At 37.6% G+C, this 21050-nt stretch overlaps 1 protein-coding gene across 3 annotated transcripts in view; it reads left to right on the plus strand.

Annotated features, from left to right (window-relative positions):
- Positions 1–847: 847 nt before the first annotated feature.
- Positions 848–21050, plus strand: part of TUBGCP5 (tubulin gamma complex associated protein 5) — a 55866-nt gene continuing 35663 nt past the window's right edge. The window contains exons 1-3 of one of the 3 annotated variants that reach the window (XM_036858326.1): positions 848–1034; positions 3211–3264; positions 3385–3493. In XM_036858326.1, the coding sequence (XP_036714221.1) occupies positions 889–1034; positions 3211–3264; positions 3385–3493 (309 nt within the window). In that variant the 5' untranslated portion in view covers positions 848–888. Of the gene's footprint in view, positions 1035–3210; positions 3265–3384; positions 3494–21050 lie in introns of those variants that run through there. The other 2 variants (XM_036858325.1, XM_036858327.1) reach the window with 2 other exon arrangements.

Genomic DNA, 21050 nt, shown 5'->3' on the forward strand with positions numbered 1-21050 from the left:
AGCGGGCCCTCACCCAATCATGCTGGCACCCTGATCTCAAAATCCAGCCTCCAGAACTATGAGAAATAAGTTTCTGTTGTTTATCAGCCACCCAGTATGTGGGACTTTGTTACAGCAGCCCAAACAGACTGAGACAGTGGTGTATCAGCTATCTTTTACTACGGTAATGCAATGTAATAAACCACGTGAAAACCTAGTAGATCCCTAAAAGAAAAAAAAATTTAATAGTTCTATGTAACAAGTCTTGGAATGGTTGCGAGGAATACTTAACGGAAACAGTTTTAAAGTACAGTTTTAATTACGAACAACAGCAAAGACATTACTCTACCTCTGGCCAAGGGGGTTTACCAAGTTCTCCTTGGGCCACTGGGAGTCACTGGCAAGAGGGGGAGGTGTAGCGCTCAGCCTGTGTGTGGGACAACGCACTTTCCTTACACCTGCCGGAGCGTGGGCCATGTACTGTGGCCCTTGTAAGCAGAGGGGAACCGAAAGATCACTGGAGATCACCTCTAGGAGAAACTGAAGCTTACAGAAGAATGGGCAGCTAACGGATTATGGTACCTGAAAGTGCAGGTGCAAACAGATACACCGAATGAGAAGTGGCTGCTCTCAAAACATTAGGAGTTAAACCATCAACCAAGGTTAGCCAGATACTATTATTAATAAAACTAATAACAACGGCTACCCCTTTTAAGACGTTCCTAAACTTAACCAGGTGAGACTGGAGAACACACACCCAAACCACCAGCAAATATCAGAGCCCAGGCTTAACGCGACTGCAGCGCGAACTCTCGCCAGAGAGGCCGCAGCCTCGCTCAACTAGGCAGTAGCTCGAACACTCGCGAGAGCGAGCGCGACCTCGCGAAGGGCTGCGGGAGTGTCGGAGGTATGGCGTCTGCGGCGCCGTCTTGGAGCCGGCTGGACCGAAGGCAGGAATGCGACGTGCGCGAGCTCGTCCGCCTTGTGGCGGGCGTCCATGATGAGGCGGACCCCAACTTCCAGCTCGCCTTGCACTTCGCTTGGTCCAACTTCAGGTGCGGGCGCAGCACCGGAGCCGGGGACGGGAAGGGGACTGGCGAGGTGTGGGGCGCGTGGCGCGACCGGCAGAGCCCCAGCTCGCCTTGCAGCTCCAGCTGCTTGGTGACCTCGCGCCTTCTGGGTCCCCGACGCGGTGACACACGCAAGCTCAAACAGTAGGTTGTGGGTTGCTGGGGGTCGTCCTCCCGTCTTAGAAGTGCGCCCCTAGGGAAGGGTTCTGTCTGTCCAGTTCCCTGCCCCGCCCACTGCGCTTAGCGCGGGCCACTGCCCATCAAACAATTTTTTGAATGGATGGGTGAGTAAAGTTTTAGAGCAAAATAATGGTCATACCCTATTTAAAACTGTATTCTCGCTGACTCTCCCTCCCTGCTCGGGCCACTCCAGATCTCTTTTACCCTGCTCTTTTTCTTTTTCCAAAACGCGTAGCATGACACATTGGATAACTTACCTGTTGTTACTGTTTGTCGTCTCCTCCCCCACCTTCATGCAGAATACAGGTTCCACTAGGGTAGGGATCTTCGTCTGTTTTGTTCATTTCTTATCCCAGCACCTAGAACAGTTCTTCGCATAGAGCACACCAGGCCGCCTAATGCAACTTCTAATACAGTTTTTCATGTAATTAATTTTTAAAGATTTATTCAGTTTAGGTACTTAGGTGAAGTCAGAGCTCCCGTTTTTCTTTATGGAACATGTAAATTAGACGATACTGTTTTGATCATTACCTGTAATTAAATTATTATTTTAAAAAAATTATTATTAGAAGAATGTTAGTCATTGTTAATATTCTACCTGTTTAATTTCAATAGAAATCTTCTTGAATAGTAAACAGTTTTGCAAAATCTGTAATCTTGATTATCAACCTTAATGATCATAAAGTGCCTACTTGGTTTATAATAAGAATAGATGAGTCTAACAGCCCCCCCAAGTTTCTGAAATAAAATACTCAGTTCTTAAATGTAACTTATAAATATAACAATGCCTGAATAGGTGATATAAATAGAGATATTTAAATGCTGTATCTCAAATAATTTTTCTATTAATATTTCTAAATGACAGTAGGTAAGTGGACATCATTTTAGAGTTGGGAGAGGCATTAGCAGTTATTATCTACTTTTGCACATTGAGAAACTAAATTATTATAAGTAAAGTGGTATTCCAGTCAGCCATTTATTGGGTTAGAATTAGATATGTTATTTAGTAGTATAATTTACTTCTTTTAAGTACAGATTGTGTGGCTTTGATACTAAAAGATGAAAAACAAGAGGTGAGTGAGCTGTACTATAATTTCATGATGCTTTAATCCATCAGAAAAATGAACAATTCATGTTTGTTTTTTAAAAAACTGTGACCACATTCTAGGCCTTAGAAATTCATAGATAGGTGAAATAAAGCTTCTGTCCTTCAGTAAGACAGACAAAAATTAATTACATATGATATAGAATAGGACTTCTTAACCTGAGGGCCTGAAGATAGAATTCAGGTGTTACGGATTTGGACAAGAAAAAAATTACACTAACCTCTAACTAAAAAGTAGCATTTCCTTCAACTATGAATGAAAGCAACAAGCAGTTGCTTATTGTATGACTGTGTCACCAGCAGAAATCACATATTTCACTGCCATATTGTAGTTATTGCAGATATTTTTAAATGTTATTTACTGTTACATAGTTATGAACCCACTGCTAGATTTTGTTATTTAATGCTGTAACAAAGATATATGTTTCTTACTGTATCACAAACTGTAAAAAAATATTTCACAACTGTATTTCAGTATGCTTGGCTTCCTTTGTATTTCATTTTATGATTAAAAGCATTATCCTGAGAAGGGGTCCCTAGGATTCACTGGGCTTTGCTGGCATAAACAGATTAGGAACCCCTGCTATAGAATGTGTTGTGCTGGACTTGGACACAGGGCATTATGAAAAGACAGAGAAGCCAGAGGACAGGGTTGGGTAGCTCAGGACAACCTGTGTCCTGTGGAAAGAATGCTTGAGCAGTCTCTCAGATTCAGTGGTTGTTTGCATGAATGATAGAGGTGATAACAGGGAGAGAGGTACACTCACTGGAAACATATAGCTGAGTATAGGGTGTCGGGGAGATGTGCAGGGCTGTGAGACTAATCTGCTTAGCTATATGACAAGATTGTTATAAGAATTACATTTTCTCTTTTAGATTTCATCGTTTCTTAGATGTCAACAGCCACAAAGTAGAAAAGACAATAGAAGGGTAAGTAAGTTTACATGTGTGTATATATGTGTGCATGTTCAGATATATATGAATTTTCTTATAGACCTTTTTATTAATATAGCTTTATAGTTATCAGTTGATTTTTTTTTAACGTTTTAGGATTTATGAAAAATTCATCATTCATTCTGATCTCAGCAAAGCTGCTAGTTGGAAGAGATTAACTGAGGAATTTCTAAATGCATCACTTCCAAGCATAAAGGAAATCAAGGTATGCTATATTGTGAGATCTCTGTATTTTACTGTTTCTAATCTGATTATTGTCAGCCTGTTTCTATTAACATTTAAACATTCATTCTGTTTTAGTATTGTCCACTGACTAGAACCAGAATCTCCTGGAAATTGACTTAAGTGTTGCCATCAAATCCAGTGTGTCTCAAGCTTGTGATGAAAGAAGAAGTATGTTCTTGTTTAATCATCTTAGCCCCAACCTATTATGGAAATTGAGATCAGAGATTGGGAGAAATAATAGCACTATCTGGCTGTCCTTAAACTTTTAAATGACTTCTCTGCACTTGGCAATAATAATTATCCATATATTGCTCACTAGATGCCAGGTGCTGTTCTAAGGACTTCCATATTCGATCATGGATCCCCAAGACCACCCTTAGGCTCAATGCTTCACTGGAAGGATTCACAGAGCTCCAAAGAAAAAAACTGCTCTCCTTACTGTTATGGTTTATTACAGTGAAAGGATACAGATTTAAAATGAGCAAAGGGAAAAGGCATGGGGTGAAGTCCAGGAGAAACCAGGCACAAGCTTCCAGATGTCCCTTCCCAGTGAACTTGCATGGGGATGCACTGAACTCTCCCAGTGACAAAATGTTGCAAACTAGGGAAACTCTCCTGAGTCTTGGTGTCCAAGGTTTTTTTGGGGGTCAGTCACATGGATATGCAGTGCCCATGTGGCTGACCTTAGCTACTCAATCTCCAGCACTCCCAGAGGTCAAACCAAGGACTTCAGGCCTACAAAATCATTCACCATAAGTCACATTGTTAGCATAAACTGTCTGGTCAGGCTGGTACAGTGTGGCCCGAAGAATGGCATACAAATATACTGTACTAGCAGGATATTCCGAGGGCTCAGAGGATATCTTAGGAGCCAGTCAAGGGCCAGTCCTGAAGATCTTTGAGATGTTCAGGGTTTGGGCAACCCAGGCCTCCTGAGTTAACCCTTTAGTGCATACATATATTAACTCAATCTTCACAATAACCTCTGTGGAGTATTCTGTTATTGATAGGCTTTCCCTTTGTCTGCACTGAGTTGGTGGCCTAAGAAAGAAAGCTTTAGATAATTTTTAAAACTGTCCATAAATTTAAGGAAGGGCTATAAAGGTAGTTCTGGAGGAGAGAACTGCAGTGCTATGAACCCATGCCCTAAGGATTAGAAATACACTTCTGTGTATTGTTCCTGCAAGGAGCATTTTGAAAGAGAAGGAGGCAAATCTTTTTTTATATCTCTTCTTGATTCATTTTGTATAGCTTTCTGGGTAGACTGTAGACCTTAATAATTTAGGTACTATGACACCATAATATTAATAATAAACATAAAGGCAAGCATTTTCAGGGCATTCACTACGTGCCAGGCACTGTTAGTCCAATAAACACCATCTTCAGTACATACTGTTACTATCATTTTGCCAGGCAAATGCCCTAATCTCAGTTTCATCTGTACCAATGAAAATACCTACGTGGTGCAGAATAATTAAATGAAACAGTGAGTGTCACTTCTGATTCCTACTTTGAATTTTTTGTTGCCATCTTTGGTTATTTTTCTGTACACCCCCAGTCACAGGGCTCACTGAACACAGTGGAACCACATTCCCTAGTTCTTCTGTGGCACATCCTGTGTCCTGTACCTGCCCTTCCCCTTGTGCCTGAGGAATCTCATCATTTAATATTAAATTCAAATATTCTCTGTACATACTTTTTTTTTTTTTTACAAAATTTCTCCCACCCTCTGCTGTGACATCTTTTCAGTGAGTCTTTCTTTTTTTTTTTTTTTTTTTTTTATTCACACACACACACACTGTATTTTATTTTTACAAGACATAAATAGACTGACACCAAGCATTGTACATGGATGACCACAACAAAAGCAACAATGATTGCAATTACCAAACATGAAACACACTCATACTATGTCATAATATTGACATTCAGTCCAGTAATCCTCCACTGTAACAGCTCCTTTACTTTGCAGTGAAAATTGATTTGTATATTCTTTGCCTCTGAGTCCTTGTGGGATTTTTTTTTTTTTTTTAAATTCAGACAGAAAGTCACAAAAATTATACTCATCCTCATCAGTTCACTCAGTCCCATGTAATTAATTTTTTTTTTCATCTTGATCTTTTGTTAGCACTTTTATGAGTTCATCAGTTTTTCATTAGAGTTCTGAAAATGCTTATTCATTCAGTTCAGCAGTACAGTCAGTTACCAGAAACCTGTACTTGTCAGAGTCTTTTCCATGAATTTCTTGAAGATGAAACCCTTTTATAGGAACATATTTGCAAAATCATCAGAGTACACCCAGAACTGTCTGTAAATGACAAAAGACTTAAAAATGACCACGGTTAAAGATTTGATGAAAGTTCATAATAATGCAGTTGACAAGAAAATTAGTTATTTCTGAGATATACATTTTAAAGTAATAACTAGGATTATTACTTATAACATTATACCAGAACATATAAGATTTTTAGAAATTTCATGTAATGTCTGAAACATTTATATTAACATATTTCCATACATATTTCCATACAAATACAAATATAAGATTTTTAGAAATTTCATGTAATGTCTGAAACATTTATATTAACATATTTCCATACATATTTCCATACAAATACAAATATAAGATTTTTAGAAATTTCATGTAATGTCTGAAACATTTATATTAACATATTTCCATACAAATAACCCAATGAAAGTTTAGTATTAGTTGTTTTGTTTGTTTTTTTATACTGCAGGTTCTTATTAGGCATCAGTTTTATACACATCAGTGTATACATGTCAATCCCAATTGCCCAATTCAGCACACCACCATCCCCACCTCACCGCAGTTTTCCCCCCTTGGTGTCCATATGACCATTCTCTACATTTGTGTCTCAACTTCTGCCCTGCAAACTGGCTCATCTGTACCATTTTTCTAGGTTCCGCATACATGCATTAATATACGATATTTGTTTTTCTCTTTCTGACTTACTTCACTCTGTATGACAGTCTCTAGATCCATCCATGTCTCAACAAATGACTCAATTTCGTTCCTTTTGATGGCTGAGTAATATTCCATTGTATATATGTACCACAACTTCTTTATCCATTCGTCTGTTGATGGGCATTTAGGTTGCTTCCATGACCTGGCTATTGTAAATAGTGCTGCAATGAACATTCGGGTGCATGTGTCTTTTTGAATTACGGTTTTCTCTGGGTATATGCCCAGTAGTGGGATTGCTGGGTCATATGGTAATTCTATTTTTAGTTTTTTAAGGAACCTCCATATTGTTCTCCATAGTGGCTGTATCAATTTACATTCCCACCAACAGTGCAAGAGGGTTCCCTTTTCTCCACACCCTCTCCAGCATTTGTTGTTTGTAGATTTTCTGATGATGCCCATTCTAACAGGAGTGAGGTGATACCTCATTGTAGTTTTGATTTGCATTTCTCTAATAATTAGTGATGTTGAGCATCTTTTCATGTGCTTCGTGGCCATCTGTATGTCTTCTTTGGAGAAATGTCTATTTAGGTCTTCTGCCCATTTTTGGATTGGGGTGTTTGTTTCTTTGATATTGAGCTGAATGAGCTGTTTATATATTTTGGAGATTAATCCTTTGTCCGTTGATTCATTGGCAAATATTTTCTCCCATTCTGAGGGTTGTCTTTTCGTCTTGTTTATGGTTTCCTTTGCTGTGCAAAAGCTTTGAAGTTTCATTAGGTCCCACTTGTTTATTTTTGTTTTTATTTCCATTACTCTAGGAGGTGGATCAAAAAGATCTTGCTGTGATTTATGTCAAAGAGTGTTCTTCCTATGTTTTCCTCTAAGAGTTTTATAGTGTCCAGTCTTATATTTAGGTCTCTAATCCATTTTGAGTTTATTTTTGTGTATGGTGTTAGGGAGTATTCTAATTTCATTCTTTTACATGTAGCTGTCCAGTTTTCCCAGCACCACTTATTGAAGAGACTGTCTTTTCTCCATTGTATATCTTTGCCTCCTTTGTCATAGATTAGTTGACCATAGGTGCGTGGGTTAATCTCTGGGCTTTCTATCTTGTTCCATTGATCTATGTTTCTGTTTTTGTGCCAGTACCATACTGTCTTGATTACTGTAGCTTTGTAGTATAGTCTGAAGTCAGGGAGTCTGATTCCTCCAGCTCCATTTTTTTCCCTCAAGACTGCTTTGGCTATTCGGGGTCTTTTGTGTCTCCATACAAATTTTAAGATGATTTGTTCTAGCTCCGTAAAAAATGCCATTGGTAATTTGATAGGGATTGCATTGAATCTGTAGATTGCTTTGGGTAGTATACTCATTTTCACAATGTTGATTCTTCCAATCCAAGAACATGGTATATCTCTCCATCTGTTGGTATCATCTTTAATTTCTTTCATCAGTGTCTTATAGTTTTCTGCATACAGGTCTTTCGTCTCCCTAGGTAGGTTTATTCCTAGGTATTTTATTCTTTTTGTTGCAATGGTAAATGGGAGTGTTTCCATAATTTCTCTTTCAGATTTTTCATCATTAGTGTATAGGAATGCAAGAGATTTCTGTGCATTAATTTTGTATCCTGCAACTTTACCATATTCATTAATTAGCTCTAGCAGTTTTCTGGTGGCAGATTTAGGATTCTCTATGTATAGTATCATGTCATCCGCAAACAGTGACAGTTTTACTTCTTCTTTTCCAATTTGTATTCCTTTTATTTCTTTTTCTTCTCTGATTGCCGTGGCTAGGACTTCCAGAACTATGTTGAATAATAGTGGTGAGAGTGGACATCCTTGTCTCGTTCCTGATCTTAGAGGAAATGCTTTCAGTTTTTCACCATTGAGAATGATGTTTGCTGTGGGTTTGTCATATATGGCCTTTATTATGTTGAGGTAGTTTCCCTCTATGCCCACTTTCTGGAGAGTTTTTATCAGAAATGGGTGTTGAATTTTGTCAAAAGCTTTTTCTGCATCTATTGAGATGATCATATGGTTTTTATTCTTCAATTTGTTAATATGGTGTATCACATTGATTGATTTGCGTATATTGAAGAATCCTTGCATCCCTGGGATAAATCCCACTTGATCGTGGTGTATGATCCTTTTAATGTGTTGCTGGATTCTGTTTGCTAGTATTTTGTTGAGGATTTTTGCATCTATATTCATCAGTGATATTGGTCTGTAATTTTCTTTTTTTGTAGTGTCTGTCTGGTTTTGGTATCAGGGTGATGGTGGCCTCATAGAATGAGTTTGGGAGTGTTCCTTCCTCTGCAATTTTTTGGAAGAGTTTGAGAAGGATGGGTGTTAGCTCTTCTCTAAATGTTTGATAGAATTCACCTGTGAAGCCATCTGGTCCTGGACTTTTGTTTGTTGGAAGATTTTTAATCACAGTTTCAATTTCATTACTTGTGATTGGTCTGTTCATATTTTCTGTTTCTTCCTGATTCAGTCTGGGAAGGTTATACCTTTCTAAGAATTTGTCCATTTCTTCCAGGTTGTCCATTTTTTCCAGGTTGTCCATTTTATTGGCATAAAGTTGCTTGTAGTAGTCTCTTAGGATGCTTTGTATTTCTGCGGTGTCTGTTGTAACTTCTCCTTTTTCATTTCTGATTTTATTGATTTGAGTCCTCTCCCTCTTTTTCTTGATGAGTCTGGCTAATGGCTTATCAATTTTGTTTATCTTCTCAAAGAACCAACTTTTAGTTTTATTGATCTTTGCTATTGTTTTCTTTGTTTCTATTTCATTTATTTCTGCTCTGATCTTTATGATTTCTTTCCTTCTGCTAACTTTGGGTTTTGTTTGTTCTTCTTTCTCTAGTTTCGTTAGGTGTAAGGTTAGATTGTTTACTTGAGATTTTTCTTGTTTCTTTAGGTAGGCTTGTATAGCTATAAACTTCCCTCTTAGAACCGCTTTTGCTGCATCCCATAGGTTTTGGGTCGTCATGTTTTCATTGTCATTTGTCTCTAGGTATTTTTTGATTTCCTCTTTGATTTCTTCAGTGATCTCTTGGTTATTTAGTAACGTATTGTTTAGCCTCCATGTGTTTGTCCTTTTTACGTTTTTTTCCCTGTAATTCATTTCTAATCTCATAGCGTTGTGGTCAGAAAAGATGCTTGATATGATTTCAATTTTCTTAAATTTACTGAGGCTTGATTTGTGACCCAAGATGTGATCTATCCTGGAGAATGTTCCGTGTGCACTTGAGAAGAACGTGTAATCTGCTGTTTTTGGATGGAATGTCCTATATATATCAATTAAATCTATCTGGTCTATTGTGTCATTTAAAGCTTCTGTTTCCTTATTTATTTTCATTTTGGATGATCTGTCCATTGGTGTAAGAGAGGTGTTAAAGTCCCCCACTATTATTGTGTTACTGTCGATTTCCTCTTTTATAGCTGTTAGCAGTTGCCTTATGTATTGAGGTGCTCCTATGTTGGGTGCATATATATTTATAATTGTTATATCTTCTTCTTGGATTGATCCCTGGATCATTATGTAGTGTCCTTCCTTGTCTCTTGTAACATTCTTTATTTTAAAGTCTATTTTATCTGATATGAGTATAGCTACTCCAGCTTTCTTTTGATTTCCATTTGCATGGAATATCTTTTTCCATCCCCTCACTTTCAGTCTGTATGTGTCCCTAGGTCTAAAGTGGGTCTCTTGTAGACAGCATATATATGGGTCTTGTTTTTGTATCCATTCAGCCAGTCTATGTCTTTTGGTTGGGGCATTTAATCCATTCACGTTTAAGGTAATTATCGATATGTATGTTCCTATGACCATTTTCTTAATTGTTTTGGGTTTGTTTTTGTAGGTCCTTTTCTTCTCTTGTGTTTCCCACTTAGAGAAGTTCCTTTAGCATTTGTTGTAGAGCTGGTTTGGTGGTGCTGAATTCTCTTAGCTTTTGCTTGTCTGCAAAGCTTTTGATTTCTCCATCAAATCTAAATGAGATCCTTGCCGGGTAGAGTAATCTTGGTTGTAGGTTCTTCCCTTTCATCACTTTAAGTATATCATGCCACTCCCTTCTGGCTTGCAGAGTTTCTGCTGAGAAATCAGCTGTTAACCTTATGGGAGTTCCCTTGTATGTTATTTGTCGTTTTTCCCTTGCTGCTTTCAATAATTTTTCTTTGTCTTTAATTTTTGCCACTTTGATTACTATGTGTCTCGGCGTGTTTCTCCTTGGGTTTATTCTGTATGGGACTCTCTGCGCTTCCTGGACTTGGGTGGCTATTTCCTTTCCCATGTTAGGGAAGTTTTCGACTATAATCTCTTCAAATATTTTCTCTGGTCCTTTCTCTCTCTCTTCTCCTTCTGGGACCCCTATAATGCGAATGTTGTTGCGTTTAATGTTGTCCCAGAGGTCTCTTAGGCTGTCTTCATTTCTTTTCATTCTTTTTTCTTTAGTCTGTTCTGCAGCAGTGAATTCCACCATTCTGTCTTCCAGGTCACTTATCCGTTCTTCTGCCTCAGTTATTCTGCTATTGATTCCTTCTAGTGTAGTTTTCATTTCAGTTATTGTATTGGTGATCTCTGTTTGTTTGTTCTTTAATTCTTCTAGGTCTTTGTTAATCATTTCTTGCATCTTCTCAATCTTTGCCTCCATTCTTATTCCGAGGTCCTGGATCATCTTCACTATCATTATTCTGAATTCTTTTTCTGGAAGGTTGCCTATCTCCACTTCATTTAGTTGTTTTTCTGGGGTTTTTTCTTGTTCCTTCATCTGGTACATAGCCCTCTGCCTTTTCATCTTCTCTATCTTTCTGTAACTGTGGTTTTTGGTCCACAGGCTGCAGGATCGTAGTTTTTCTTGCTTCTGTTGTCTGCCCTCTGGTGGTTGAGGCTATCTAGTACATACTTTTAACTTGTTTATTATGTTTGTTATTGTTTATTTCCTATCTTCCCTTTAACATAGGAGTTTTACAGGTGTAGGCTTTGCTTCTGATTTCTCAGGCACCTAGAACAGAGTAGACAATAGATATTTGTTGATGAAATAAATCTGTGTATTCCTTTCTGCCTTGCTGTCCCTCTCTGTCCTTGGCTTCTTCCCCACTTACACAGGCAAAGTTGGTTGGTTGCCCTTTTCTCCTTTGCTGTGGCGTCTTTGACACATCTCTTGTAGTGCAGCAATAACGTCGCATTTTTTCAGCTTTATCGATATATAACTTACCATAAAATTCCTCCATTCTGAATGTACAGTTCACTGATTTTTAGTAGATATGTAGTTATGCAACCACAGTCCAGTTTTAAAACATTTCCGTCACCCCAGAAGTTCTCCTCAAGCCCAGTTTTTTTGCAGTCAATGCCTGCTCTCACCCCAACCCCACACAACTACTGATCTACTTACTGTATGTATAAATTTGCCCTTCTGGACATTTCATATAAATGAGATTATACAATATCCAGTTTTTGTGTCTGCTTTTCTTTCATGATGTTTTTGAGGTTCATCCTTGTGTAGCATGTGTCCATATTCTATTCCTTTTAATTACTGAATAGTATTCCATTGTATGGATATGGCCACATTTTGCTTAATCACCAGTGGATGACATTTGGATTGTTGCCAGTTTTTGGTTAGTATGAATAATGAACTGCTGTGAATATTCTCATATGAGCTTTCTTCACGCTTCTTGGTAGATTTCTGGGAGTGGAAGGGCTGGTTTATATGGTAAGCTTAGGTTTAACCCTTAAAAACACTGCAAAATTATTTCCCAATGTGGCTGTATCGTTTTATATTCCCACTAACAGTGTTTAAGTGTTCCAGTTTCTCCACATCCTTTCCAACACTTGTTATTGTTTGTCTTTTTGATTGTAGACATCCTAGAGAGTAGGTAGTAATGTCTTCTATGGTTTGATTTACATTTCCCGAGTGACTAACGATGTTGAGCATTTTTTCATGTGCTTTTTAGCCATTTGTATGGCTCTGTGATATTCATTTGAGTCTTTTTTTTTTTTTTTATGGCTGTGTTGGGTATTCGTTTCTGCGTGAGGGCTTTCTCTAGTTGCAGCAAGTGGGGGCCACTCTTCATCGCGGTGCGCGGGCCTCTCACTATCGCGGCCTTTCTTGTTGCGGAGCACAGGCTCCAGATGCGCAGGCTCAGCAATTGTGGCTCACGGGCCTAGTCGCTCCGCGGCATGTGGGATCTTCCCAGACCAGGGCTCGAACCCGTGTCCCCTGCATTGGCAGGCAGATTCTCAACTGCTGCGCCACCAGGGAAGCCCCTCATTTGAGTCTTTTAACCATTTTTAAATTGGATTGTTTGTCTTCTTATTAAATCCTCAGGGTTGTTTGTGTATTTCTCATGCAACTTATTCATCAGAAAAATGATTTACAAATATTTTCCTCTAGACCCTACCTTATCTTTTCATTTTCTGAGTGATGTTTTTTTGAAACTCAAAATATTTTTAATTTTAATGAAGTCCATTTTAGCTTTTTGTTTCTTTCATGACTCATGCTTTTGATGTCATATCTAAGAACTCTTTGCCTAACCCAAAGATATACTTTTCTCTTCTGTTTTCTTCTAGCACTTTTAGTACTTGCACTTAGATTCGTGACCCACTTTGAGTAAATTGTATATGTTGTGAGGAAAGGATCTAAGTTTGTTTTTTTGTTTTTTGTTTTTGCCTACAAATATATTCTTCTGTCCTGTCACCATTTGTTGAAAAGATTATTCTTTTCCTATTGAATTGTCGTGGCAACTTTGTCAAAAACAAATTTACCGTATAAGGATTTACGGGTTTTCAATTGTTTCATTAATCTTGTATGCCTGTCCTTACACAAATACTACATACTACACTGTCTTTATTACTGTAGCTTTATAGTAGGTTTTGGAATTGGGTGATATAAGTCCTCCAACTTTTTTCTTTTTCAAAACTGTTTTGTCTATTCTAGACCCTTTGAATTTCTGTACACATTTTAGGGTCAACTAAACTTCTGCAAAAGCCAGCTGGGGTTTTGGCAGGGATTGCATTGAATCCATAAATCAGTTTGTGAAGTATTGCCATTTGTTAGGTTGAATCATGTCCCCCAGATAGATATGTTCAAATCCTATCCCCTGATAATCTGTGCATGTGACCTTATTATAGGGTCTTTGACAATGTAAACAAGTTAAAATGAAGTCAAACTGGATTAATTCATTGATTGGTGTCCTTATAAGAAAATAGAAATTTGAATACAGAGACACACATGGGGCAACACCATGCAGTGAAAGAGGCAGAGATTGGAACAATGCAGCTATGAGTCAAGGAATGCCAAAGATTGACAGCAACCATGAGAAGCTAGGAAGAGTCAAGGAAGAATTCTTCCCTTGAGCCTTCAGAGGAAGCATAGACTGCCAGCACCTTGATTTCAGACTTCTAGCCTCCAGAACTGAGAGAGAATAAATTCCTTTTGTTTTAAATCACGTGGTTTGTAGTATTTTAAGGAAACCCTAGGAAACTAACACACAATCTTACCAATATTAAATCTTATGAACTCTCCATTTACTTAGATCATTTTTAATTTTTTCACCAATTACCTCATTTCTTTTACATTTATTCCTAAATATTTTATTTTGTTTGGTGCTATTATGAATGGAATTGTCTTAATTTCATTTGTGGTTTGCTTATTGCTAGCATGTAAAAAATAGAACTCATTTTTATATTGATTTTTTTTACACCTAGCCTTGCTAAACTCATTTATTCTAGTAATTTTCTTCTGCATTTCCTTAGTATTTTCTACACTTAGGATCGTGTCATCTCTGAATAAAGACAGTTTGACTTCCTCCATTCCAATGGGAGGTGTCTTTTTGTTTTTTGTCTTATTGCACTGGTATCAATACAATGCTGAACAGAAGCCAAAGTGCACATCTTTGCCTTGTTCCCAGTCTTAAAGGGAAAGCTTTAGTTTCAACCATTTATTATGATGTTAGTTTTAGGATTTTCACAGATGCCCTTTATCTGAAGGAGGATGTTGCTTTGTATTCCTAGTTTGGTGAAAGTTTTTATCATGAATGAGTGTTGGATTTTGTCAAATTTTTTTCTGTGTCTCTGAGATATCATATCTTTTTTTGTCTTGAATTCTTTTTTTTTTTTTTTTTTTTTTTAAATGGTAGGTTTCTGCTTTTTTTAAGATTTATTTATTTTTTTATTGATTGATTGATTGGTCGCTATGTTGGGTCTTCGTTTCTGTGCTAGGGCTTTCTCTAGTTGCGGCAAGCGGGGGCCACTCTTCATCGCGGTGCGCGGGCCTCTCACTGTCGTGGCCTCTCTTGTTGCGAAGCACAGGCTCCAGACGCGCAGGCTCAGTAGTTGTGGCTCACGGGCCTAGTTGCTCCGCGGCATGTGGGATCTTCCCGGACCAGGGCTCGAACCCGTGTCCCCTGCATTAGCAGGCAGATTCTCAACCACTGCGCCACCAGGGAAGCCCCTTTGTCTTGAATTCTATTCATGTGTCTTAGTCAGCTCAGGTTGCCATAACAAAATACCACACACTGGTATTTTGGTGGCTTAAAAAACCAGAAATTTATTTTCTCACACTTCTGGAGACTGGGAGTCTAAGGTCAAGGTGCTGGCCAAGTCGGTTGCTGGTAAGGACTGTTCCTGGGTTGTAGGTGGCTGCCTTCTCCCTGTGACCTCACATGGTGGAGAGAGAGCGAGCTCTCTGGTCTTATCCCATTGGACCAGTGCTCCACTCTCATGACCTGATTACCTCCCAAAGGCCCCATCTCCAAATACCATCACAATAGGAGTTAGATTTTCAACATATAAATTTGAAGGGGACATAATTCAGTTCATAAGATATGGTGTATTACATTAAATGATTTTTGGTTGTTAATCTGATTTACTTGTGTGTGGACTGAGAAGTACATTCCTACTTAAGCTCTTTTCAAGACTGTCCTGGTTTATACTTTGTGTGGGCTCTCTCATCTCTGCACATGAACTCAGTCTCCATCGGCCAAAGATGTGAATGGCTTGGGTCCACTCCAGTCTCTGCTGTGCACATCACAGCCTCTAGTCAACCCAAGACATGTGGAGAGCTTAGCAAGCCCGCTTTCATTGTCTTGCATCCAGGAGCTCCCTGATAAACCCTCAACTGTTCTGCTGGTCCACTGCTTGCCTGACACTCAGACCTGCAACTACTGGTTTCCCCACTCACTTGCCACTGCAATCACCACTACGACAATGACAGCAAAGCTGCTAGTGTTCACTTGCTGTCCAGCCCTGGTTGAAGTACCACTCTGATGGAGCTGGTGGGAGAAGGGAGATAGCTTTAGGCGTACATGCCTCAAACTCACACTGTTCTTACCTGAGGTTATTTTCATGGATAAACACTGCATTTGTATGCCTGTGCTTGATCCAGAGCACTGAAATGGTTGTCTTTGGCAATCTTGTCCAGACTTACAGTTGCTTTTTGGGGAGAAGATTTGAAGGTCATCTTCCTCCATCATGCCAGAAGCGAATCTCTAAACCCCACTTTACTTAGATTTACAAATAGATAGACATAGTTTCCATAGGAGTTACTCAGTAAATGACACTTTACCTCCAGGCTTGAAATGATGTTTGGCAAAGGAGAATTTGGGGTTATTTGTTATTCTAGAAGAAATAAGCAAAGACTTTGGCATATCTGTAAAACCCCACTGGAACTAGGAATTCTGGCTCTTTGTAGCTTTGGATTTCAAAGGATGTGGAAGTGGAAAATTATTTCTAACTTTGAGATTCAAGGCCACCTCTGATATAATGAATGTACAGCACATGGAATTACTCATTCAATATATATGTACATGTATTTCTTGACTTTCCATGGAGTAGCAGGGATTGTGCAGGTCTTCATAAGACAGACTATAAAGGGACACATGGCTGATTGAGAGATGGAGCTCTAACTCTTTACTTTCATCTCTTTGCAAACAGGTAGCATAAAAGAGCAAATTAACCCGTGTTTTAAAGGTTAATTGAAGTATAATTGACCTACAACACTATGTTAGTTCCAGGTGCACAACACAGTGGTTTGATATTTCTAGTTACCATGTGTCACCATACAAAGTTATTACAATATTATTCCTATGTTCCCAATAGTGTGCATTTCTTCCCTGTGACTCATTTATTTTGTAACTGGAAGTTTGTACCTCTTGATCTCCCTCACCTATTTCACTTATTCCCCATCCCTCTTCCCTCTGGTGACCACCTGTTGTTCTCTGTATCTGTGACTCAGTTTCTGTTTTGTATGTTTGTTTTGGTTTTCATTTGTTTTGCTTTTTGATTCCATATATAAGTGAAATCATACAGTCTTTGTCTTTCTCTGTCTGACTTATTTCACTTAAGCGTAGTATCCTCTGGATCCATCCCTGTTGTCGAAAAAGGCAAGATTTCATTCTCTTTAATGGCTGAGTAGTAGTCCATTGTATGTATATAGCACATCTTTTTTATCCATTCATCTATCAATGAACACTTAAATTTCTTCCGTATCTTGGCTATTGTAAATAATGCTGCAATGAACATAGGGGTGCATATATTCTTTCAATTTAGTGTTTTTGTTTAGTGGAATTGGTGGATCTTATGGTAGTTTTTTTTTTTCTTTTTTGGTTGTGCTGCGCAGCTTGCAGGATTGCAGTTCCCCGACCAGGGATTGAACCTGGGCCATGACAGTGAAAGCCCAGAATCCTAACCACTAGGCCACCAGGGAACTCCCTATTTTTTATTTTTTGAGGAAGCTTCATGCTGTTTTCCATAGTGACTACACCAGTTTACATTCCCACCACCAGTATACAAGAATTCTTTTCTCCACATCCTCGCCAACACATCTTATTTGTTTTCTTTTTCATAATAGCCATTCTGACAAGTGTGAGGTGATATCTTGTGGTTTTAATTTGTATTTCCCTGCTGATGACTGACGTTGAGCATGTTTTCCTGTGTCTGGCCATTTGTATGTCTTCTTTGAAAAAATGTGTATTCAGATCCTCTGCCCATTTTTTAATCTGATTGGTTTTTTTAATATTGGCTGTATGAGCTCTTTGTGTATTTTGGATATAAACCCATTTTGGGTAAGGTATATGGTTTGTGAATATCTTCTCCCATTCAGTAGGTGGCCTTTTCATTTTGTTGATATTATCCTTCATTGTATAAAAGCTTTTTATTTTGTGCAGCCCCATTTGTTTATTTTTGCTTTTGTTTCCCTTGCCTGAGGAAACATATCCAAAAAATATTGCTAAGACTGATGTCAAAGAGTGTACTACCTATTTTTTTTATTAAAGGTTTTATGGTTTCAGGTCTTATATTTAGTCTTTAATCCATTTTGAATTTATTTTTGTTCATGATATAAGAAAGTTGTCCACTTTGATTCTTTTGCATGTAGCTGTCCAGTTTTCCCAACACCATTTATTGAAGAGGCTGTCTTTCCCCATTGTATATTCTTGGTTTCTTTGTCATAGAATAATAGCCCATATAAATGTGGGTTTATTTCTGGGCTGTCTGTTCTGTTCCATTGATCTGTGTGTCTGTTTTTGTGCCAGTACCATACTGTTTTGATTACTATCGCTTTGTAGTATAGTTTGAAATCAGGGAGTGTGATACCTCAAGCTTTGTTTTTCTTTTTCAAGATTGTTTTGGCTATTTAGGGTCTGTTGTGTTGCTGTACAAATTTCAGAATTATTTGTGCTAGTTCTGTGAAAAGTGCCATTGGTATTTTGATAAGGATTACATTGAATCTGCAGATTGCTGGGTAGTGTGGTCCTTTTAACAGTATTAATTCTTCCAGTACATGACCACTGTAGATCTTTGCATTTCTTTGTGTCATCTTCAATTTCGTTCACAGTGTGTTATAGTTTTCCAAGTATATAGGTCTTTTACCTTCTTAGTTAGATTCATTCCTAAGTACTTTATTCTTCATGATGCAATTGTAAATGGAATTGAGTTCCTAATTTTTCCTTCATTAGTTCATTGTTAGTGTATAGAAATGCAACAGATTTCTGTATATTAATTTTGTATCCTGCAACTTTAGTGATTTCATGAAATAGTTTTAACAGTGTTTTGGTGGCATCTTTAGGATTTTCTTATATATATTATCATGTCATCTGCAAACAGTGACAGTTTTACTTCTTCCTTTCCAATTTAGATTCCTTTTATTTCTTTTCTTCTCTGATTGCTGTGGCTAGGACTACATTGTATAAAAGTGACAAAAGTGGGCATCCTTGTCTTGTGTCTGATGTCAGAGGAAATGCTTTTGCCTTTGAGTATGATGTTAGCTGGGCATATCATATATGGCCTTTATTATGTTGAGGTATGTTCCCTCTGTACCCATTTTTTCAAGAGTTTTTGTCATAAATGGATGTTGAATTTTGTCAGAAGCTTTTTCTGCATCTATTGAGATGGTCATGTAATTTTTATTCTTCAATTTATTAATGTGATGTATCACATTGATATGCAGATGTTGAATCATCCTTGCATCCCTGGGATAAACCCCACTTGATCATGGTATATGATCCTTTTAATGTATTGTTCAATTCAGTTTGCTAGTATTTTGCGGAGGACTTTTGCATCTGTGTTCATCAGTGATACTGGCCTGTAATTTTCTTTTTTTGTGTGATATCTTTGTCTGGTTTTGGTATCAGGGTGATGGTGGCTTCATACAATGAGGTTGGAAGTGTTCCTTCCTCTGCAATTTTTTTGAATAGTTTCAGAAGGATAGGTGTTAACTCTTCTCTAAATGTTTGGTAGAATTCACGAATTCACCTGTGAAGCCATCTGGTCCTGGACTTTTGTTCGTTGGGACTTTTTTTGATTACTGATCCAATTTAATTACTGGAAATTGATCTGTTCATATTTTCTATTTCTTCCTGATTCAGTCTTGGGAGATTGTACATTCCCAGGAATTTGTCCATTTCTTCTAGGTTGTTCATTTTATTAGGCATATAGTTGCTCGTAGTAGTCTCTTGTGACCCTTTGTATTTCTGTGGTGTCAGTTGTAACTTCTTATTCATTTCTGATTTTATTGATTTGGGCCTTCTCTCTTTTTTTTTCTTTTTTTTCTTTTTTTTTTTTGATGAGTCTGATAAACAAATCACCAAATTTGTTTATCTTTTCAAGGAACCAGCTCTTAGTTTCATTGATCTTTTCTATTATGTTTTTGTCTTTATTTCATTTACTTCTGCTGTAGAGCTTTGTGATTTTTCCTTTTATTAACTTTGGGTTTTATTTGTTCTTCTTTTTCTAGTTCCTTTAGGTGTGAGGTTAGGTTGTTTATTTGAGATTTTTCTTTTTTCCTGAGTTAGGTTTGTATCACTATAAACATCCCTCTTAGAACTGCTTTTGCTGTGTCCAGTAGATTTGGATCATTGTGTTTCCACTTTCATTTGTCTCCAAGTATTTTTTTATTTCCTCTTTGATTTCATCAGTGACCCATTGGTTCTTTAGTGGCATGTTGTTTAGCCTTCACGTGGTTGTGGTTTTTGCAATTTTTTTCTTGTAGTTGATTTCTAGTCTCTTAGCAGCGTGGTCGGAAAAGATACTTGATATGATTTTAGTCCTCTTAATTTTCCTGAGACTTATTTTGTGGCCTAGTATGTGATCTATCCTGGAGAATGTTCTCTGTGCACTTGAAAAGAATGTGTATTCTGCTTTTTTGGATGGAATGTCCTACATATCTATTTAGTCCATCTGATCTAATGTATCATTTAAGGCCAGTGTTTCCTGATTGATTGCTGTCTGGATGATCTGTCCATTTATGTAAGTGGGCTGTTAATGTCCCCTACAATTATCATGTTATTTTCAGTTTCTCCCTCTATGTTTGTTATTATTTGCTTTCTGTATTTAGATGCTCCTATGTTGGGTGCATATATATTTACAGCTATTGTATATTCTTCTTGGATTGATCCCTTGATCATTATGTAATGTCCTTTGTCTCCTTTTACAGTCTTTGTTTTAAAGTCTGTTTTTGTCTGATTTAGGTATTGCTACCCCAGCTTTCATTTCCATTTGCATGGAAAACCTTTTTCCATTTCCTCACTTTCAGTCTGCCTGTGTCTTTGGATCTGAAGTGAGACTCTTAGGAGTGGAATATATATGGGTATTTTTGTATCCCTTCAGCCACTCTGTATTCTTAGATTGGAGCATTTAGTCCACTTACATTTAAAGTAATTATTGATAGGTATGTTCTCATTGCCATTTTGTTAATTGTTTTGGGATTGTTTTTTTATTTCTTTTTTGTTCCTTTCTTTTTCTTTTGTTCTCTTCTCTTGTGATTTGATGACTATCTTTAGTGTTATGTTTGGATTCCTTTCTGTTTTGGTGTGTGTGTATCTATTATAGATTTTTGGTATGTGATTACCATGAGGTTTGTATATAGCAAGCTAATATATACACGTGATTATTTTAAGTTGCTGATTTCTTAAGTTTGAACACATTTTCACAACCCTGCATTTTTCCTCTCCCCACAACATTTAATGTTTTTGACATCAGATGTTATATCTTTTTGTTTTGTGTATCCCTTAATTTACTTATTGTGGATATAGATCATTTTACTACTTTTGTCTTTTTTTTTTTTTAAAGATTGATTGATTGATTGATTGCTATGTTGGGTCTTCGTTTCTGTGCTAGGGCTTTC

Source organism: Balaenoptera musculus, chromosome 7 (genome assembly GCF_009873245.2).
Source record: "Balaenoptera musculus isolate JJ_BM4_2016_0621 chromosome 7, mBalMus1.pri.v3, whole genome shotgun sequence".
Classification (NCBI taxonomy): Eukaryota; Metazoa; Chordata; class Mammalia; order Artiodactyla; family Balaenopteridae; genus Balaenoptera; species Balaenoptera musculus.